The sequence below is a fragment of the Centrocercus urophasianus genome, unplaced genomic scaffold, assembly GCF_019232065.1.
Source record: "Centrocercus urophasianus isolate 14NV4802_14NV808 unplaced genomic scaffold, USGS_Curo_1.0 seq_20, whole genome shotgun sequence".
Classification (NCBI taxonomy): Eukaryota; Metazoa; Chordata; class Aves; order Galliformes; family Phasianidae; genus Centrocercus; species Centrocercus urophasianus.
Window position 1 is genome coordinate 12,603,604 of NW_024884756.1, and position 23,909 is coordinate 12,627,512.

A 23,909-nucleotide genomic window follows, 5' to 3' on the forward strand; every position below is an offset into this window, starting at 1 on the left:
TACAGAAAGCAACGACATTTGCTCATGATGCGTACATTTAATCACATTCTTGTTCTAGAAGAAAAGCTTTTTAAAATTATTAGTATTTATTTCTGTTAGCAAGGGTGAGTCAATTCAATAACTCGGCAACCAGACTACTGTGGTTCATGCATCAGTGAGATTGATGTGACCAAATCCTCCTCGTATTTCTTCATATATTTCTCAATTTGCCTCCAATGAATATAGGAGCATAATCTAAGGTCCAGGAAGTTACACAGGAAAGATAAAGACAAAAATTAAGTGCAAACAACTGATAGTGATGGAAAGTCTGGAAGAGAAAACAGTTTCAGGCTCCAGACCATCTTTACAAGACTGACAGGTGGAAAATCTGTTTTACCTTACAAGTTAAATGAAAATCTGGAAGAGAACCACTGAGACAAAAATCAAGCACCATTTTGATTTCAAATATAAGTTAGCATAGCACTGAAAAATAAAATCAAAACCTAATTGGCTCTGCTTATCGCATGCGGTATTTCATCTCCTCTAAAATCCATAACAAGGATTCCATAAATGCTATGAGAACTGGACAATCTGGTAGTTTAACAGCAATCTCAAGAGCACTACCTGTTCCACATAAAATTGCATGAGGCTGAAGTACTCCTCTCTCAAACACTCAACTTGTGCTCAGTTTCCTACACAATTTTTAATGACTTTATTAAAATACAGTTCAGAGGTACATGGAGAATGATACCTACTTTCCAAAACATGCTAAAATGCACTTACGTTATATAAAAATATCCAGTAAATGTCGTGGCATATCTGAGAAATTCCTGTGTGTCATTTAAGAGATTTTTCAAAATTCATTAGGGTACAGAAAGAACCAGAATGACCAGTTAAAAATATGAATCTAAACAGTTTCATGCAGTTTGGATTTCAATACGTCTACAACAGGCATAAAATGAGCAGACTTCCATCATAAGTTATACAGAGCAGCCTTATCCAATGAAGTTTATTGGAATGCTTTACTGTAACTCTTTCTTTCTATCAGCCTTTTTCTTTAAAGTAGTATTACAATAAAGAGACAGCTGAATACTCAACTTCTGGAGTCAAAAATGACTCCTCTACAAGAGTAACAGAATTAGAGGTATTACTTCCAACTCATGCCATCCACTGCAGTCCAATCTTCTACTTCACATCTCTACAAAACTGCCAACAGTACTTAAGAATACAGCATGAACTGCACATTGAACTCTACTGAAATGCAGAGACTGCCCAACTTCCCGTTACAGTTATCTTCGCTAAATCACAAGGCAAACAACACGTTCATCCCAATCCCCCCTCAAAAAAAAAAAAAAAAAAAAAAAAAAAAAGTATGTACAAGAAATCTAACCACAGAATAAATAAATACTATATGTTGGTAAAAAAAAAAAAGTGAAAATAAAAAATTGAAAAATAATCTCACAAAATACACATACCAAGTTTCAGGGCAGAAGGAGTTACTTCAATCTCGCCTCCAACTGGTTGAAAGGCATCCAGCTGAGCTGCTACCTCTGTCTCAAACAGGTCTGGGCTATTTCTGTCTGTCACATTCCCATTGGTGCCATCAGACTTACGGTGAGGTTCTTGCTCATCATAAACAGCAATCAGCTATGAAAAGAAAAGATAAAAAACCATTTGCATATTTTAAAGTGTTCCCAAACTCACTTTTTTTTAAAATAAGAAGTGATCAGTTACAAGAGTAGAAAACAATCTTTCTTGAGAAGGCTAGTAATAATAAACGTTCAGTACAGCACATAAGTTCGTGCTTAGGCACATTCACTTCAATGTGACTTAAGTACATGCTTCCACATTCCTTGGTGATGGCGTGCAGTTCTCAGAGCTAGCATGCTATGAATAGGGAACGTCTTCTGTTGTTCCAAAATATTTACAGCTGAAAATGCTTAAACACACAAACCAGCATTTAAATGTTGTGGGTAGGAGGGTGTTGTATTTCTTTAAATGTTTAGCGCTACTGACTGACACGCTGGGGTGATGCGACACAGCCATGGAATTTGCATGAAGCAAGCAGGTAAAGCTTTAGTTTATGAACACATCATAATTTTATTAAAAGGACAAGTTGTAGACACCACAGTGACAGAGTAGAATTCCCTTAATCCCTGAACCTGTGCCTCTGTAAGAGCATAACATAGAGACACATACACACGTATGCACTCACAAATCTATCTTCAACAATTTCTCCCTATTCTCTCCCGCAAGTTTGTCCCACCTACTTTGTTTCCCTTAGTTACTGGTTATCCACAACTTCAGACCTACAGGGAAGCATGGACAGGCTGCAAACTCTGCTATCCAAACTCACATTTAAGTTGGTACGGAAACAACAAAGACTATGAAAATAACTTGTGCATCAGCTAGCCTGGCCTACAAGGAACTTCCTCTTGGTCCCTACTACATACATCAGATACAGCTTCATCAACAAACGGCTTGTGTGTGATACAGTTCCAGAAGCCAGATAAAAAGAATAAATTCTTAAAGAATCTAAAGAAACCAGACAACTGCCTGCTCCCAGCCAATGAGATACTCAGCATCCCAGAGCCCTCTCCACGAGGGAAGATGGCTGCAGCAGTTCAGTCCAAGAACTTGTCCTGCCTGCTGCCTTATATTCTCCTCCCACTCCCATGATAAACACTGCCTAAAAACACTAAATTAGCTTCATCTTTAGACACCCATCTTTTTTTTTTTTTTTTTTCCCCTGAACTCCTTAAGATTAACAAAGTTCTATTTAAGTTCTATTTAGCAAGTTCTGGCTAAGACCACATCGCACAAACCCAATTAGGCAATGTCATGGCATCTGAAGGAACAATTTAAAGAGCAGATTTACTACACTACCTCAGCCCTTTGTGTTATTTTTACGCAGATACGCTCTCTCCATAAAGATGTTAGTAGATCAAATCTCCTCTGACACTTCCAAGACATGTGTCAAAAATTATATCCTGTGATAAGCAGTATATTGAAACAAAGAGACAAATATTTAAAGGACCTCATTTGCCTAAGGGAACAAATGAATGTATGAGAGGGAAAAGAAAGGAAAAATAAAAAGAAAACTCCTGAAGTGCTTCTAAGGAAGAAACTGACATTTTCAGGTCCTTCTCTCATTTATAATTTCATTGCTAGAAGTGTGTCAACTTGTATTTACCACTAGCACTTCAGAAGTGCAAAAACCCCTTAAATAATCAGGTAGAAAACTGGTGTGTTTTTTTTGTTTGTTTGTTTGTTTTTTTCCTTTCTAATATGGAGTCTTTCTTTTCCACAACCACGCAAATGGCTTTTAGATCACATACTTTGTTTTTTATTAATCCAAAACTTATGGGAAACATTCATCTCAATACCAAAACCTACACTCTCCAGACTTTATTACTGCACTTTAAAGGAAGCTACAGAGACATTTGCATTGCATTTACTACCAGACATCACTACTCCTTGCAACTACACACAATGAAAAAGGCCATTTTGGAGCCAGACGCCAAGAGACCATGATATCTGCTCCAGCTGAGTTCCAACGGCAAAAATGTTTTTCTTTCCGGTTTGTTTTTAACATGACTTCCCATATTGTTGTTGTTTGAAAGTCCATTGTGATTCAAGAACTTTCACATTTGCCCATATTTAGGAGGGTTTTCCTTCTTACTCACTTTTGCCAGGCAAACCTCTTAAGGAAGTGACTATCACATGAGGAAATTTGAAGGCTGTGTGGGTTCACTGCAATGAATGGACTGAAGACAGTAGGATACAAGATCTACTTGAGCATTTGCAACCTAGCTTACGGAGCTCAGATGGGAATAAAGTGCATTCCTCCATCGGATGAACCTGAGCCTCCCCATGGTTACACTGCCCAGCATACTAAATGCTGTATCGCTGTGGCACACTACACTCATTGACCAAGGATGTTAAAGGCTAAAAGCAGGGACCGGATCAAAACACTTTGACAAACTGAAGGGAAAAATCAGCAAGAACCATTAAAAAGAAATATGCAAGCACTATCTCAAACTTAAAAGACCCTGAAACATACAGTGGTGAGACGAGATGCACAAAGTTAAGCCAGGAACACCGGCGTCAGTTAGAGACGTTTTAATTACAGAGCATGGAAAGGAGATACTGTAAGTAAAACATGAACTAGCAATAAGAATTCTATGTCTTTCCTTACCAAGGAAATAAGTAACCATTTTAGGAAACAAATGGTGCTTTAAGAGAGAACTACACAAAGACTGCAGCCTCAAGAGAGCCTTAGCAGTAGCAGTCCCAACAGAGTAAATACACTATTGATAAAAGTATTACAAATATCAGCCTAAGCCTGTCACAGGGAATGAAAGCCTATTGAAGCTACACATATCAGCTATTCAAAAATAATTGCAGTAATTGATATGTTTCCAGTATAGAAAATCCATTAATAGAAACAGACTGCAAACGCTTCCTGATGAAAAGAACTTCAGGACACATTAAGAAATTCACCCCAATCCTATCACAGCAACAACACTGTTGCAATAGTAGTTTGGTCTTTACCAGTTCGAAGACCATTTCAAGACTTGAGCTCCATAGGGCAGCTGATTTTTTGTTTTGTTTTTAAACAGATTAAGATATAACTTCAAACATTTGTGAACTGCAGAAGTTTCACAAGCGCTCCTTTGAGGTTTGGTGTGCTTACTGTACTCAAGTGTCTCAACTTTATAAAGTTTATTTAAGGAACATATTAATATTTGCCACCAAAGTTACCTATATATTTCTGTATCGTGGAACAACAGGATACCCTACACTGGAAGGACCCTTAAGGATCACAGAATGAATCACAGGATGAATCGGGTTGGAAGGGATATTAAAAATCATCTAGTTCCAACTCCCCTGCAGGGAAAGAACTATCAATTCCAAACCCTGGCTTTAAGCAGCACCACCCAAAACCAAGCCCTGTACTTGAGAGCATTGTCCAAATACTTCTTGAACTCTGGCAGCATAGAGCCACGTCAAATACCCTGGGGAGGCTGTGCCAATTGCCAGACCACCCTCTGGTGCAGAACCTTCTCCTAATCCCCAACCTGACCTCCTGTAACACAGCTCCTTCCTTCCTACTTACGGTGACATAGCCACACCATAAGACAGCAGTAACAAACAGTGCTATTTTAACACCATTTTTGTTCATAGTAAATATGGCAAACTTATCACAAGGCAGTTTACCAAGGTCAAATGTTAATTTTGAATTGTGTCCTGTGGCATAGATATTTCAATATTTTATTGACAATCCAATTAGGAAACTTGCAGAAAAATAGAAGAAAATTGAGTAGGAATCAAGTGGCTCTATTCCCAAACACAGACCAACACACACATGTTCAATGAAGTATAACAGAGCTGTACAAAAAGGTGAGTTAACAGCCAAGAGGAAGACGACCTTACTGACTAATGGGTCTGAAGGCAAAGTAGCAGCTTCTTTAATGCCAAAGAATCACTGCCCACTGAGCAACAGAAGGCTCCCCACGAAACCCTCCCAAGACAAGAGGCACTCCCAGCCCACTGTCCTGCTGCACCCTGCTCAGCACCACTGTGCTGCGAGACATCACACACAGCAGCAAGCAGGGGAAGCACTTCCCAAGACACAGCTGCACAATCTGTGTTTCAGCGCTCACAACTTAAGCTTCATTAAAGATAAATTGTGGAGTTCCAGAATTTCAAAGAAAACCACCACCACCTCTGAGCAGGTAGCACAACTTCACAGATCTTGCCTTATGGCATTCGGCTGTTAAACCAGTAACAACTGGCTTTCCCTTGCCCTGGACACCATTCTAAATACAAGGCTTTGTAATTATTCCTCTTTTTACGTGATGCTTTTGACAATTAGATTACTGTTACGCACTTTTTAGCCTTATTATTTTACAGCTTTTCTGTGCTGAATTAGAAAACAGATATAACTGTTTCCTTTTTGTACCAAAACACCATGCATGTACACAGCACTCCAAGAAGGAATAAAATAAAAGTTTGCTTGCAATTAAGTTAATCAGCTTTCATTCACAGTTAAGATAAAATCCCTAAGAGAAGTTCCCAAGCACAGACTAGCATCAGCACATCACTGATATGATTTTCAGCAGCTGGAACGATGCACTCAAAAGCACCGGGAAGAGTTAATGCTCAGCTTGTACAGAACGTTTCATTTCAGTTGGATGGAAGGCTTTCCTCTTCCTTTTCCCCATACCCAGAACATCTACTTTCTTTATGTTCTGCTCCCTCTATGGAGAATGAAAGCTTGTAAAATTCTGTTTGTTCGTGGTGTCTGTTTCCCTGATGCTTCATTACTTCAATTCTCACTTAAGAGGAAAGCCCGTCTATGTGTGTTGGTGTATACATCTATACACACATCTACACACATACTTTTTCCAACTATCTATATTTCTGACAGCCAGTACTCCTGTGGGAGTGATTACCAGGTACCTTTAAAAACAATTTCAGAAAATTCGTTTTCTTCCCCTTTTTTTTCCCCTTCCAATTAAAGACTTTCCACACAAAGCACTCACATCTTCACAAGAGCTATTTTGGAAGGGTGGATTAACAGCTCAGCGACTGCTCCACTGAGCTTCATGACATATGGAGAAAAGATGGCTGAAGCTACAGCAAAAACCAAGTTTTCCATAGCATCACATTACCTTGCTCTTTGACCCTTGAACGTGGGCTCCCTAAGATTTAAGCTTTCATTTACCCCCGCAAATACACAACGGAGGAAGAAAGACACGGGGTGTTTCTGCACGTAACATCTTGATGACAGAATACAGCAAAGTTCAAAATAAGACTAGAAAAGATCAGAGGAGTTTGCACCTGCAAACAACCAGCCACACAGACAGATGGAGACAGACTGCAGCTGACAGCAGCTGAAAACAGCCTCCATATGGCCCACGCAGACAAGAAGGGATCTCCTTCCTCTTCTTCCCCTCCTCCGCCTCCTTTCTGCCTTCCTTTCAGGAAGGTTACATGTTTGGCTATGCTGGATCCCAGACAGCACCCTGCTGAGCTACCGACAGCAGCTTAACAACCACGAGGGCGCGGGGAGCAACGGTGCTTTGTGCTTACATGCAGCACAGGCTCAGTGCAACAGCAGGTCCAACAGGGGTGCTGCAGAACTTTCTCTATGGGTTATGCTTTACCCTCAACTCTGCAAGGGGACAAAACCACTTTCGATCGAGACAATAAAATACATTAAAGAGTGAATTATAAGCAAGAAAACTTCAGAAAGGTGCTGTGGAAGCTTCCTCAGAGCTCCACAAACTCATTAATGTAAAATCAGATTTTATATATCACTTATGAAAAACTTCAGTTCAAATGGTTAAAAGATGAAAGTCCAGTAATAATATGACATAGATAGAACTAAGGTAATTAAGGTACCTCAAAAATGGATGAAAGAGTTATTTAATTTTTCAATTTAAAACTTACCTGGAGCTCTACTGCCTTCCTTCAATGCTCTTTCAAGGTATTCTTCTGGCACGTACTGATAAGTATATGAACTGGCTTTCCTGTAAAATAGCTTGCCTTGGAATTACTCTAACTTAAAGGCTGTCAAAGAAAATTACCCAAGTACACACCATATGGCAGCCTTCCTTCACACCTACATATGAAAACAAATTAAAGATACATCACATGAAAGCTATGGTGATTAGCCCATCTTGTTTACCTACATGCCAAAACTATATACACCAAAGTGTCTTCCCAAAGACCAGCCAACACTTCTCCTACTCTTACTGTTCAGATATCCTTCAGTACCAAAGCTTCTAGTCTGATTTGTTAATAGAAACTATGTCGAACTCTCATCTTGCTACTGAATTTGGGTTGCTGCCCAAGTTTAATGATCCCAAGTTTCCAGGTTTCTAACAGCTTCTTAACACCCTGTTGTAATTTCTCATTTACTTTTATTACTATTTATTGTTATTTTGGGAAGGTCCTAAACTATTCTGCGAAGGTTAAAAAGCCTCTTCAGATACCATGCTTGAGAAAACCCTTTTGTCCATGCTTCTCAAAGTCTAGCTGTTGCGGTTTTTTGTGTGATATCCTCACCTTCTGTTATTTCTCTGCAGCTGATTTCATGTTTGGATTTTTTCTTTTTTTTTTTTTTCTTTTTTTTTTTTTGTTAAAGGTCACAGCAAAAAAAATCTACCTCGTTGATGAGACCCTACCCACTTTCTCCTTCCTGTCCAACCTGCTCCTTTGCAGCCCCACGTGATGGTACTCCAAACAATGCAGCTGATTGGGTACTTAACATTGATATTTGTGGCAAAGTTTGATGAGCCCTTCAAGCATGACCGAGATGTAATTTTTTAAACCACTTAGTAGCTACTTGAGAGCTGTTATGGAGATCCATAGTAACAATACAGACATTCCTTGAGGGCTGACTCTGGGTAGCTTCCCTGGCAGATATAAATGCTAGTGCTAAAATGTCAAGGATTTATAATTATGATGGCGGATGCATAAAACACATAAAACAAGCCTTATTAGAGTTGATTGAAGTAAATATACCAAAGGACACTTCTCCTTTCTTCTGTAAAAGATTCATGTTTGGTGCTATTTGTAGCTTGTCACAGTCATTATGTTTTCATGTGAAATAGCTTCTGAGTTTTTCTAGATAACAAATGCCCTTTGTTTTCAGTCCTATATCAAAGGAAGGAACAAATGGAAGGAGGAGGGCAAAGAACAGGATTGATTAGGTCCTTCCTGGTTACACTGAAGCTGACTACTTTCACCTACGCTGACTTTGCAGAGGACAAACTAATTTTTGAGATTCCATTTAAAACAGAGCTGGTAGAAGATATCAGTGTAGTAACTAATATCAAAGACTGCCTTACTCACTAGAAACACGTGTGTACAATGCACTAATGGCAACCCGCCTTTGAAAAGCTGAAACAGTGCCCCGACACAAGACAATCTTGTCTGTAACAAAGGGAAATAACAGTTACTATACTATGGCTACATGTTGATAAACGTTCACTTTTGTAACATAGTATCTTTCATAGTACCTTAAAATACCACTTCGACTGGGATGAGCTGAATACCATACGCAAACCTCCTGGGGACCACACCACAAAAAAAGGCAGTGTCATCACAGATCCAATCCTTGACAGAACAAGCACAGAAAACCCAAAGTAGTGACTACTATTTGGAATCATGAGTGGACAAGTAAGGCCGCAGCGTGGAAAGCCAAAGGAAGAGATTGCCTATTGTGGCTCAAGGTGTTCTAAAGCCTGCTCCTGTCTCAGCAGGCACCTGCTCTGTCAGAAGCATCCAGCAGACTCCTCCAGACAACACCTCCCTGCCTTACACCCCCTTTTGAATGCATTTGAAGTCCCAGAAAAGCTGCTGGATTGTAAAAATCCAGCCTGGCACACAGGAAAGTATAATGGAATGAGCCTTCAACCAAAAGCAGGCACAAGTGAGGGAAGAAACAGCAGCTCTCAGACTTGAACTCTTCTCTGCTACAGCTTTGTAGCAAGGTTTCTGAGGAACCCAAAGCGGGAGCAAATAAGCCTCAATCCAGTCACGAAGGAACCACATGTATGGTGGTAGCAGACAGTCACACTTACCAGCATCCACTGTACCCGTTCCTCCTAGGAGTTTCATTCCCACTCCACTCACACCCTGTGCACACTTTTCAGACCATTCACATATAAATCTTCATGGACTGTTAACTCCCAACAAATACCTATCAACTGCCTTCACTCTGAAGCTAACTGTGGTCTCAGGGACTGAATAGAGCAGAGGAGCTGCTTCCCTTGACTTGATGGCTACAGCCCTGCCACCAGCCAGAGGCACACTGAGCCCTCCCAGCCACAGCGGCACACTGCTGACTTTTCCACCTGGGCCATGAGTTGCTGGCCCCCTGCAAACTGCAGATACAATCAGTGCCATTCAACACACCCAAGTAAATTCCACAAAACCATTTACATTCAGGGTGTTGAATGAATAAAAGTTAAAAAGTCAGATCAATTTGGAAGTCCCTCTTCCTCCATCTCCCACCGATTCGACATTATGCATCATACAAAAACCAGTTTTTGCTTCAGCCACAATTAGTAAATGATAGCATATGAATTAGCTGACCATTTGTTTTTAAATAGCTTTGATTTTTTTCTGAAGACATTATGGGATGGGAGAATGGAACTTCAGGAGTGGAGAAAAAAAAGCACGAAATACTTGAATTGTGAAACCTATCAGAAAGTGCAAAACCATCTGCACAGCACAACACGCAGCAACTTTCATTAGTATAGACAGGCTTGATAAATCTTGGGACGTTGCCACACGTCATACAGTTCTCACACTGTGTTTGTCTGCGCAGAAAAACATTTCAGTATTTACAACTGCCAAGAGTCCTATTCTTACTGATGCCTAGTTTAGTTAGACTGCATTATTTGTCCTGCCTCTGACAGTTTGTGTCTCAGGCTCCAGAAAGGCAGAAGCAAGCTTACAGAACTGGTTGTCACCTCAATGAGAAAAGGTCCATCTGTAACAATAAACTCATGCTATCAGTCTCTACTAGTTTGTTATTAATTCTGTCAATAAACAGTGTTCCCAGGAGGTTTCTAGTGCATTATAGTTTTGGTTTTTTTTTGTTGTTGTTGTTTTTTTGTTTGTTTTTTTTTTTTTTTGTTTTTTTTTTTAAAAAAAAAAAAAAAAAAAAAAAAAACAGAAAATAAATACCTACTGCCTTTTGTGCAATGGCCTCATTTTCCCAAGTAACAGCCCTACAAGCCTCAGCAGCAGCCATGTACTGCAACTGATCTTGGCCTAAAGCAACTATATTCATACAATACAGCAAGCTCATGAGCGTTATGCCACTTATGTATAACATCTGAGACGGGGAAGGGGGGGGAAGGTGTTGAATGGAAGGGGAAGAGGACAGTAGTTTGATGGAAACATCATGGACATCCTTGGAATTCCTTTGCAGTTGGCTGGATAACACGCTTTGTGATACCATATTTACTAATAAAGCCAATAAAGTCAACCATTATCACTCAGAACTCTGTTTTCTAACATATATATTTTAAAAGGCAAACTAGTTGAAGAAGTTTACAGCAACTGAAGAACATCACTACTATGAAGTGAAGCTCTCTCAGAAGATCAATACACTGTATAGTAGCAAAACATTCAGAAACTTTAAAACAAGTGTGGTGGTTCCAAACATTGCAGTTCCAGAAATACATGTTCTCAAACGAACCATTGGAACAGAAGGACTGGAAAAAAATATTTTGACTTGACATCTTAAAGCACCATTACTGTGAAAACAATGAAACTAAAAGTAAAATTTCTAAAGATAGTCACAGCTCTGGCAACAACAAAAAACCCTTCAGTGACAATTATTCATTTCAGCAATCAGTTCATAACAGACATCCTACTGCTGCTTTCCTCACTATACTCCTTAAAAGAACGATCTACATGTTTTAAACTTCCGTCATTTTTTACCCTAGAATTAGCTGCCCACAGCATAATTTCAGTTTAGTTTCTTAATTTTTTTCGTAAACAAATTCAATGCTGACATCATGTTCAAGATACACAGCAAAAATTAATGTATTATTCTAAGGTTTTCCAACTGAGAATCCAGCGAACGACTGTCAAGAAAACTCTATTTGCAAATTCAGTACCAGCTGTGTATGCATACCTGCACGTTGTTTATCCCTCCGACAGAAATGTGCTTGCAAACAATAGCCTCAAAGACAGACCCCTTCTACCAGGTACACGTTGGTACTTGCTATTCCACGAACACATCCTATTTAAATGCAATATGCAACAAAAGAGAACTGCTATTTAAACATGTTACAGCATTAGAAATGCTCTTTTCCTTCCAGAGCAGTACAGGACCTACAATATAAAACTAAAGCATTCTTTCCACAAATGACACTATAATTGCTCATTAGATGGATTTTGACATGTTCTTCGTTTCCAGGGCTGAATTCAATGCCTTATGAAATACCTTTGAACATTTACTTGATGAAGATTTTTGTAAGTTTAACTGACTACAAGTCTGACCTCTGAACAATGACTAAGATTATCTTACTTTCCTTAAGAAATATTATCTCCTGTCCAAAGCAGCTAAAACTCAGCTCTTCTACTGTATTGAATATAGCATACAATATTATGCATGGTTTCTTACCTACATTAATTCAGCAAAGTCTTCATTAGATAATTAAAGAAACAGTGAATATACTTAACCAGAAAGTTGAATTCAATCAACAGATTTATATAATACTTTGATTAAATAACCAAACATTGTTCAAATGCCGTCTGAAGCTTTCTGTTTTAACATCTTCATGCTTAGGGCATGGTTGAATATTGATTGCAGCAGTCTGGATACTCTGCAAAACAGTGATATGGCTTGGGAATAAATGACTTCAAACTATTCAGACCATTACTCAGAAATTTCAAATGTGATTTTTGAGAGAGAGGCTTGCTCATTCATTCCCCACTCTTCATTACAAATGATAAAGGAAACTATTCATAAAGCAAAACATTTCTATAACAAAAAATTCAATGATAGATGAAGCTTCACTTTCAAAAATAAGCTGAACTACCCAATAAACAGGACAATGAGAGAGGAGTAAAATGCCTTCAGCTAACAGAATATTCTCAGTTTCAGCCATCAGGAATTTATGAATACCTCGAATATCACAGGAAGCGATTAGAACTGGAGCCACAAAACCAGTTCAATATTTCAGCCTTCTCTGAACAAACAAGTCTGTAAAGACCCTGTAAAAGGGAGCTTCACTGCTAGCCTGAGTGAACTCACAGCAAAATCATATTTGCCTATCTCACTACCAATGCCTGCTTACCTGATGTTATTTTAATGGTCTGAAAAACAAACACTGAGGTTGGTAGAAAATGCTAATGGAATTGACCACTCCATTCACTGTCTAATTTTATGGAAGAATTTTGAACACCATTTCTCCCCCTCCAGAAAAAAAGAGATGAACATTTAAATTAAATTTAACACTTAAATTAAATTAAAATTGAGAGGAACATCCCCACATCCCCGTTCCTCTACAGCAGTCCCTGCATGGGTAGCTGGGCTCCCGCACTCTGCAGCAAGCCCTCTCTCTGTAATGACACGCTGCTCTTCAAGGCTTACTGGGATTTCCAAAACCCACAGCGGAAAAAAAAAAAAAGTCCTCAAAGAGAAGTTCCAGACAGTATAACACACACATTCATGCTGCCTTGAATCTTTATCCTCCAGTCAAATTATTTTCTTTTCAAGAAACCATGAGTGTTTTTTCACACTTAACTGCAAGCAGGTCTCATGGGTTCGTACCCAGTGTAAGTTAAATAGATTTCTATTAGTAATTCAATAGGCACACACATTGCAGAACCTAACACTGGAGTTCAGGAAGGTTTCCAGAATAACTTCACTTCTAATTTAAAGGTCTGGATGCCCAAGATACTAGAAAATACACACACACAGAGCAGCGATGAATGGGAGCCGCAGCTGGCAAACCCCAGGGTGTTCACTCTCCATTTTGACACAAATTGAAATGAGAGAGGTTTAAGAGGCAAAACAATGCTCCTCTTTCCTTCCTTCTCTCCCACTATATCTGTGACCTGAAAGCTAAAGCAGGGTGCCCATGGTGCACAAGGCCCCCAGGCTCCAGGGTGCTCAGGAGCTACGTGCCACAGGGGTTCCCTACACAGCGAGCTGGGCTTTAGAGCAGGGGGACAGAAAATAACAGAAATTTGTCTCTTTAGATACGTTAAGAGGCACAGTGGAATCTGTCAAGTGCTTACTACACAAGATACTAAAACAGAAGAAAAACACTATTTTTCCCCACGTTTGCATTTGAACTTAAAATTAACTCCAAGCTTAACAAAAGCCGAACACAAGGATATTGCAGCATATCATGATGGGCCCCACAGCCCCAACAGCAATTCTGGCTGAGTTTATGGTTAAAATCTATTTTTTGTTGTCTTTTCCTATACATGCTTTACATACCTGGGAAAATCACATAGCTTTTAATCAATGCAGAGCTGTGCTTTGCAGTCCTCAGCCTCTGCACCTTCAAGGCTTTCCCCAACAGGGAAGTGGCAAGGATTCCACAGCCACTTCCTAACCTCTACAAGGCTGCTCAAAGGTTGCACGTTCCTGTGAAAAACCTTAAAGGAAACCTCAAGCTGTCAAATAGAGGAAAACCTCCAGCAAACCACACGAAGCTAAAACTGCCTGAAGAGAGAATGCTGAGCTGCTGGCAGCCATAGCTGCCGCTCCTGGGCACAGAGCACACTCTTTCTAAGTTTATCTAAGCTACTCAATTCAACAGTAAGTTCATTCAAAGTGAAAATCATTTGAGAACTGAAGAGAAGAAAGCTTGCAGCTTTTCTCTTTCAGCCCCCAAAGCACCGGACACAAGGGCTGAGCACCTTGAGCTCTGAGACCGCAGCTGACTCCTCCGGCCTCAGCTACACTATTAACTGCACAGAATATCACACACCACCAATAAACTGCTCTGTCCACACAGCACGTTTACATGATAAACTCTAGATGAAGCTCTTCCCAATATACATCCAGAACATTGCCCATTTTTTTTCTTAACTAAAGTTCATTTCACTTCTCTGCAGCTTTAATTGAACTCCAATTTCTAAAACTAGCTTGACAGAAGCCATGAAGAAATTAATATTCTACTAAATAAGAACTGTCACTCAGCATTTCCTAAGCTAAATGTAAAAATTAAGACTCTGAATAAATGTATGCTAAGTATCACTGCATAAATACGCATATAATGCATTTTCCTCCTCATAAGAAATGTTAAATTTAATGTAAAGATATTTAATTGCACATTAACGTTTTAGTTGTGATCAATCACAGAATATCTTTTATTTTTAAACTAGAAATATATTTATTCAAATCCAATCACCTTAAATACATTTTTGTTTACAATCACTCAGACTTCAGTCGCTTCACTCTGGTTATGAAATGGGATCTCAGGAATTAATTGGTGAACCAGATTTCTTATCCAAAGGTGCATCACTGAGGGTCTACCTACACACAATCCCTTTGCACGAGTTTTTTTGTTGGTTTTTAAATGCCACTGAAATATTCCAATCCTATTAGAATGCAAATATAAGGGGGTAGAGAGAGCACGCATAATACCATTAACATTCAGAGATTTCTTGGTCCCCATTATCAGATATTAATTCTCACATTAACTGATGTTTGGGGAAAAATTGAATGAATCCATTAGCAGCCACATTACAAGTGAACAATAGAGGCAACAAGTGCTGATGTGATCAGGTACCCAGTCCCTGCTGACAGCCATGGCACTCAGGAGCACGGAGCACAGCTTCAGCTTTCACCTGGCACCAGGCAGGTAAGGCCCTTGGTGCTGCAGGATGCCCTGGGTAGGGCCCCCCCAGTCACAGCATTTTTAGCAAGCTTCCAAAACCAGTCAGTTTCTAGAAGGTTGCCTTCAGCACCTCTTTTAGCCATGATGTGATACTTTCGGGGGAAAAAGAGAGCATTGGTGTGGGTGAGGAGCCAGCTGCAGTGCCAGGGACACAAACAGCACTTCTCCATCCCAGCACAGCCCTGACTCCTAGGTGGACAGACAAAGGGTAAGCTATGATAAGCTGACAAATTGTGAAATTTAAAGTGTGTTCTTCTACTTAAAGTATCCTAAAAAGAAATATGAACTAAGCGTGACCAGTTCTGATACTAAGCAAAAATACAAAGCATTTGATTTTTATTATTTAATAATGCAATAGAATATAGAGTATTTGTCTATGCTATTAGTGGCTGACAAAAAAAAAAATACATGCACTTTATATTTCCACAAAAAAAAAAAAAAAAAAATCACACAGAACATCTACGTTGCAACTCCTCCTAAGTAAACCCCTCAAACCCTGCAGCTCCAGTGGACAACCTGCTGTAAGGAGCAGCAAGAAGTAGTAGCCCATTCTCTTCCAAAGGAGAAGGACCTTCCTAATGCAGCCTGCTTCCTGCACAAGTGAGCACAGTCTACAGGAGTAGCAATTAGATTTCATTCAGGATTTCAAGAGAACCTGCTTTCAAGAACACTGAGCTCTCAAAGAGCACACAGAACTGCACCGCTCTAAAAAGTAACACAAACCCTACCACGTACATGTGAACACTTGCACTTCAATTATTTGCTGAAATGCTTTATTGGAAGCATATAATTGTGCCTGCAGAGTCCTCCGAGCATCACTGAACAGAAACCTCATGCTCTCCAAAAACCACAACTCCAGCCAGGAGCTCTTTATTCCTTTCCTCGTGAACAGAATTTCCATACCAGGAGATAGAAAATTCACAACTGATGATTCCAGCTGCAGCAGCTCTTGCTCTGACATCCATATACACCCTAAAGAGACACTCTGCTGTGAGGCTCATATGTAGAAGGTGGTGTTAGAAAAACATCAATATCTATGTGGCTGACAAGCATAACAGTTGAATTTTTTCATGAAATAAGTTTCTCAAAATTCATCAGTTTTCTGACAGATCAACACTACACCCTCTCCCAAACCTCCCACTTAAATGCACTTTTACAAAGAGGGAATAAACTTCAACAGTCTTTATAAAGCAGTTAGGTCTTTCGCAACCCATCATCACTGTTTCTCTAAAGTAGCAAAAAAGTAGTCACTAGTATTTCAGTAGTCAAAAACATGTAGAAATCAAAAGAAAATGCATAATTCAGTAGGTAAATACTAATAAAAATGCATGATCAAATTCTTTGATATGCGCTACGGGGACTTAAGTTTCAATGGGCTCAAATCCTCTAGAAACATTCACTTTTCTTTATTGTGCAAGAGGGATTTCAAAGCATAAAGAGGGCACTAACAGGTCACTGGGGGAAAAAAAAGAACATAGCTTTAGTACAGTTTGGGCAAAACTTCTCACCAAACTCAATAGGAGCTAACAGATGAACAAACACCTACAGCGTGCTCCAACAACAGGGACTGGTGAACTGGCAGAAATGTTCAGGAATCACTGAACAGCTGCTCTGAAAGCTGCACGTGGAGAAAAAGGTTTAACAAATTCAAAAACCAGAATTAACTGAAAAGGCCCATCATATGAGAAGCAGGCATATGCAAAATGTGTCCTGCAATTTTAAGGAATACGGGACTTGCATTTAAAAATGAGGGGAAAAAAAAGAGAAATACCTTCTTGTATTTCGGTCACAGAAGAATTCAATTATAAATGATACCATACTAATGAACCAGTACCGATTACTATTTTTTTTAATTAAAAGGTATGCAAAACCAACAAATAAAAGGCATCAGAGCTGAGTAAAGATCAGCAGTTCAGCTTCAATGTTATCTACTGCACATCTGCCACACTGCATTATCTTACTGCCCGAGCATCATTTTGCATTTCAATGTAGTAGCTCTATCAGATTAATGCCCAAGACATTTCAGCTGTGTTTCAAGTAAATAAGTGGACATACAGGAATATTATGCACGGCCTGTATCATTGACACTAAGCAAAGAAAATGTGATTAGCACCAAATTGCATCTGACAGAGGAATCAGAAAGCTGTCAAACACAATGACATGGATTCAGTATTTAGAAGGTAAAAGGAGGAATAAAGAAGCTGGCCAGTCTGGCATGGAGACAGCAATAAAACACAACAGCTATGATAAATTAATTCATTTACTTATGAAAAATTAGAGGCTTCCACACACGGCTCTCATTTATAATCTTGTCAATCTGGCAGAGTAAATAAAAAGCCTATACAATGCACACAGTGGGAGGGAAGAAAGGAACAAAAGAGGCGAAAAAGCAAAAACAGATTTTTGCATTTAATCTCACAGAACCATTTCTTACATTGAATCACACCAGACCGAGCCTTTGATAGCAGTGACTAACACACAGACCCATTAGAGCAGCGGTTACTGTATGCACTAAGGGTGCACAGAAAACAACGCTGAGATCACTCAGAAGCCATACAGAGCAGAACAAAATTTTCCTGTGCAAGAGATACTACTACTACGCTTATCAAAAGGATGCCAGAAAGAGCAGGCAAAAGGTGGAAGTAAATTCCAAGGACCAGCCCCTGGAAGCAGCATGCCCGTTCAGGCCAAGAACAACAAACATCCCAGTACCCATGTCCCAGCAGAGCTGCACGGAGCACCACCACGCGTGCACACCAACAGGGACCATTGGCAGCACCAGCACAGAGCAATGTCAGGCCTGCTCTGCTTTCTGCCATTGCGCTTGACCCAACCTTCCTCCTGAAGACAACCTTCCTACACTCCTCTGCTGTCAGTTCCCAGCGCCCAGAGAGGGCACAAGCGATGCTGGGACAGCCAAGCTCAGGCTGCTGAAGGACATTTGGGAAACAAGCACTCAACCTTTAATCGGTCAAATTCAGTCATAACCTCAAATGAATTTTTAATTCCTTCATATCTGATTTTACAGTGCTTTGAGAGAAGCAATTTAAAAGGCAGCAGAGTATGCATCAGTGGCAATATAACCACTATTTTTAAAAAAAATTGTTTAATCACCTCTACATCAAACATCTTAAAAATTAATTCCAGATTTTCATTTAATTTCAAGCCTTCAAGTAATACAAAATTTGCATATAGTCTACATGGCCTACATTAACTCCTCAGAGTATAACTAGAGCAAGAAAAAAAAGATGGAATTGCACAGCATGAAGTTGCAGGAAATACTTAGTGCACAGTGAAATTCTATACGAGATAGCTCCTGGTAAGGACAAGCTGCTTCCCACCACTTAGCTGCCCTTTCAAAGCACATCATAAGTATACTCTTCAGCATGAATACCTTATTATTTTGCAACCACTTGCTCTGATGTGGAAATGCTGTATTATAGCATCACAAAAGCCTGCCTTATGATTAAACCTGCTGCAGTGTACCCTGGAGCAGGGCACTTGCACTTCTGCTGCTTTTATGGTATGCAACCAAAGAAAATAAAGCAAAACGTCTAACCAAAAAGGTGTGTTTAAAAATATCTTTTTCTTAAAATACCTACAGCTACATTTGCAAAAGGGTGCAAAGCAGATTACCACAGTTCTGCTGTCACTGAGAATTTCACAGCTAGCCAGGATACCAGGCATGACCAGTTTTTCAATGACTATTTGAAAATCAGCTGCTCAATTAAAACAATTTTTGTAAAACATTTTCCTATTATCTTTTCATCTTCACTACTGCAAGAAAGTTGCCCACAGTGCTGAGACAAGGAGCAGATCACAGACAATATGGTAATGTGGCAACAAGCACTTGTGAGCAGATAAGATAAGGCCTGAATTAACCATTCTTTACTTCCTTTCTCTTTCCATCCTTTCATCTTCTGTCTCACTCTTTCAGCACTTGCCTGGTGTGTTTCCCTTGTTCAGGAACCGCCATGAACTCTTCATCTTCTACTCAAGTTTCAGGAGGTGCTTGGACATACAGCTGAGCTGCACACAGTATGAATCGCACTCCACATGCTTACATTTCATTCCCAATCCTCACACCCAAGAAACTGTACCAAGTATTTAAATATTGGCATTCTGAAATATCTGAAGACTTCAGAAACACAGAGATCCCTACACAAGACTTCATACAATCACAGAACGGCTTCGGTTGGGAGTGACCTCAAAGATCACCCAGTTCCAATCCTCCCACATCACAGCATTGCCAATCACTAGATCAGGCTGCACAGGAACCCATTCAGCCTGACCTTGAACTTCCAGAGATGGTGCACCCACAGCTTCTCTGGGCACAGACTGGGGGCCAGGACAAGTCTAATATGGGAAACTCTCAATCTCTGCACTGAGCACAGCAAAAATTGCCAGAGATTGCAGCTTCATGTAATTGCTGCCGCCTCCCAACAAACAGCTCGCTGTAGTTCCACACAAGAGCAGCAGGGCCCCTTCACAGACAGCACACACCCCACCCCTGCCAGCCCAGCCAGCAATCGTTACTCCCCAGGCCAGGAAGCACCTCTGAAGAACAGGGTTCAGGAGTAGGGCCGCCTGTCCGTGCAGCCACTGTGGCCCTGATGGAACCCAGCCAGCACAGCAGCTCACTGCATAGGCCAGAGTCGTGACATCTGAAGCCCGTTGAGGACTGGCTAGGGGCACCACTAGGACCCCTAACAGATTCAGTGTTATCCCAGAGCCAACACAGCAATAAACTCTCCCTTCATCCACATCAAGAACTACTGCTGCTTCATCCTTTTCTTCCAGGGAGCCAGAGATGAGTCACAGTGACAGCTCTCAGAAAAGAAAAAAAGCTGAAAAAAACAGTATTGCTAGCCACATGGAGAGCCAAAAAGCAGCCAGCAGCAATGGCTTCGCTCTCCTCAGACTCAGCCCTCCTGAGCTCTAACAAAGAGCTGCTTCTGGGCTCCTCACAGGCCTGCTGCATGACTGCCTCCCTCCCACACATACCAATTTCATCTCACAGTTCTTCACACGCTCTCACATCCAAGGTCAAATCAAAACTGCAAGTAAAAAAACAAAACCAAAAACCTTCTCCAAGATTCATCCTGTTCTGCTCCTGAGTGAAGCTCAATACAGCTCAGCTTACACCCATAGCCACTCAGCACCTCAAGCCACAGTGCCATGGAACAGATATCACTGATGAGGGGAGGGGGAAACACGCCAGGAGACAGCACGTACCTGAAGCCATCCCTCAGCATCATCACCGGTGACTTTGTGGAAGACAAAAAGAACCAAACCTTCCTCCCTGCAGGCAAGTTTGGAGGCTAACAGAGGTCTGCTTAAAGGAGGACATAAGGACAGCATGTGGAATCAGTGGGATGTGAACACCAACACAATCGCATATAAATTGCAGAACTCTTTTTTGTGTGCAGTAACAACTGAATTTCAAAGCAACAAACAGATCATTCATATAAGAAAATCTTCTCAGAAGGGACGTTGTAAGATATTAGCTCATGTCTCCTGGGAGCAAAGGGTCAGGTCTACGTCTCAGTGCTGTGGCTGCAGCCCAGGGAATAAGCTCAGAGAACAGTCTTTCCCATTTTCCCCAATTTCTTCATTCCTTATGGCATTATGGTATCAAGGGTGATTTGCATGGATTAATCACTATGCCTTCAATGCAAATATCTTCCAGAAAAAAAAAAGAAAAAAAAAGAAGGAAAAGCTCTGGAAAACAAATCCAAAACACTTCCAGCAAAATGAGTTTTTTAGAACTTACTTTCTTAAAGAAAGGAAACTTGACAGTCCTTTAAAGAAATGCACTAATGCAAAACTAACGATAAAAGAAATTGATTACTCTGTCTAGATTGCAAGCATTTCATATCAAATAAGCTATTAGCAAAATAACAAATGCCATGTTTTTTATTGAAAGCACATGTATACAGATCAACAGATTAAATGTCAGCCTAAATAAATATCTAGTGTTAAAGGTGAAATATTAGCTGACAAACGGCAAGGAAATTCTAAGTTAAACCTTTCTCTCCATTTTCCACATTACATCTAAACTTCAAACAGAAAGCAATATTGCAACCACCCTCCACTACAGCAGGCATGCAGAATAAGCCAGGCAAACCAGGGCTGTAAGCAGTGTATCAGCAACACCTTTCAACTTCTCTTTTTGTCAGCCTGCATTAGAACAACAGCACAACTTTTCTATTAATTGACTACATTTGTGCTTTCAGCTCTCCCTGTACCATGGGAGAGCACCTTCCCCCAGTTTCTTTGAATGTAGCAAAAAAGTCCATCTCTTGAGAAGCAATTAAGACTGAAAATAATAGCGTTCCATAGAGGGCAAAGGGAGTAGCATCAGATAAATATAGAAAACAAAACAAAAAAAACTTTTATAATTAGATTTGAATACTTCAAAACAATTAGAAATTTGCTACATTTTTCAGAAAGTAAGCTAAGTAATCTGTGTTCTATAGAGCAAAACATTCTTAACCATTTTATTACCTGCTTGGAGTAATTGAGCCGATACAGCTGATACAGATGCATTGATTTTTCTATGGGTAATCATCTGACACGTAAGCTACAACTAACAACTCTACTTCATGAATCTAGAATACAGAAATACCTCCCAAATGTATTCTGATACTAAAAATCCTTTAAAATGGACAACTGTATTGGAGACTATCCTTAATATATTTATGTCATAAAACATTTTGAAGTAACTTCGTGCAGCACCCAATGCACAGATATTTAGAACACTTACCTAAAAAAAAAAAAAAAAAAAAACCCAAAACCCCCCAAAAACTACTCCAACTACTCTCCATAAGAAATACCAGTACTACTCAAAAAAGCATCTCCCAAAAAGCAAATCATCCTAACCAACAGGCATCGGATGCAGATTAAATTCACACTGGCATTTAGATCAATGATAAGCAGCATGTCAGAAACAACACCTATTAGAAAACACTGCCAGCACAACAACATGGTCTTGTCTGCCATGGGCTCCTGGTAGAGCAGTCCTGCAACAAGCCTTGCGCCTACTTCAAGAGAGGAACAAGGAAGAGACAGATTCATACAGGAATGAGATGCCAGAAAGGATGCAGAGCCCTTTTTTCCTTTCTTTAAATAGTCACAGGTTTTCCTCAGTGTTTTTGCAATATGTCAGGTGTCAACACCTTAACAGATTTTTTCCCCCCTCCAGATATTAGCTTTCCATTTCACTTGCTAGCACCCAGTTCCATAACAGAATACTTGATATTATCTACCTTATCTCAGGAGTCAAGATGCCAACACAAACAGTTTATGAACACCTCCTAGCTTGCCAACATAACTGAGGATCGGTGCTCCTGAGAGGAGGGTGGGGAACTGCATACATATAGGACAAACAGGTTTTCATGCCGTTGCTACACTCCCTGCAATGAGTTAAGAATTCTTGTAAAATTGATCTTGATCTAAAGGATAATACTGATTGTTTATGAAAACCAAACCATTTTTGAAGAAATCCCTGAAGTTACCTAAACATTCTTTGAACAGTTGCATTATTTATAAAGAAAAAAATAGCAGCCAAAGCATCACTTATTTTCAGTTTTAGACCCTGCCACCTAGACCACACCTGAGATGCACTTGAGAAACTACAGAAAACATCTGAAATGTATTAAACAGTGAAATAAAAACCCACGTACGTGAGTTCTGCCTTAACAGTCTTCTTTCAGTTAACCACCTCCAAAAAGCACTGAGCGGAGCGTAACTTCAGCATTAAGGAAGTATTGCTCCTACATTCAGAAGAAGCCTAATCCCACTAACCTGCATAGTCAATTCAATGTTCTCCAAATCCGTACTATTTACATAAAGCTACACATTTCTCAGGTTACTGATATCAAAAGTTTCAAGAAACAGTATTTTTAGAATTCACTGGAGATCTTAGGAAGAGGTGGACTAAGAAAACAGTAAAAAAAAAAAAAAAAAAAAAAAAAAAAATCAGTCTTAAGAAAAATTTCTGAAAAGATCCTAGTATATTATCTTGCCTAGTGTTGAGACTTTAAAAAATAAAGCATCAAAATAACAAACACCCAGTTTGTGACAGCATTGATTTCTCCATCCATTACTATTAGTAACTGAGGCATCTGTCAGTGCTTCATGAGGCTGGTGGAAAATCACGACAGAAAATACATCTCCCACAATGGAATCCACGTCCCTTAGGTCACACTGAACACGGAGATCAGGAGGAGAGGCCACGGCTCTGCGCGTCCCTGCAGCCCAGTGCACACCGCCAGCTGCCCTCCCAGCAAAGCAGCCCAGCAAGAAGTAACATGCCATCAGGTTTTTTGACTTTGGTTTTTAACAGCTTCAATCAACTCCAGCCACCACACCATCTCCCTCAGCACACGCAGTCGCAGCAGCTCTAACCCCTGGCAGAACATTGTGGCCCTACCTCACATCCCAACAGACACACCAGGATTAGCTGCCGTGAGAAAGGAGCTGGCTGCCCGAGAGCTGGTTCATACCAGCACTGAAGCACAGAAGTTCCAGCCTGCT

General features: G+C 40.1%; 1 protein-coding gene across 1 annotated transcript in view; it reads right to left on the reverse strand.

Annotated features, from left to right (window-relative positions):
- The window catches only part of PARD3B (par-3 family cell polarity regulator beta), a 354,547-nt gene that overhangs the window by 267,536 nt on the left and 63,102 nt on the right, over positions 1-23,909 (reverse strand). The window contains exon 3 of the mRNA XM_042822376.1: positions 1,455-1,626. Coding sequence (XP_042678310.1) covers positions 1,455-1,626 — 172 coding nt within the window. The remainder of the gene's footprint in view (positions 1-1,454; positions 1,627-23,909) is intronic.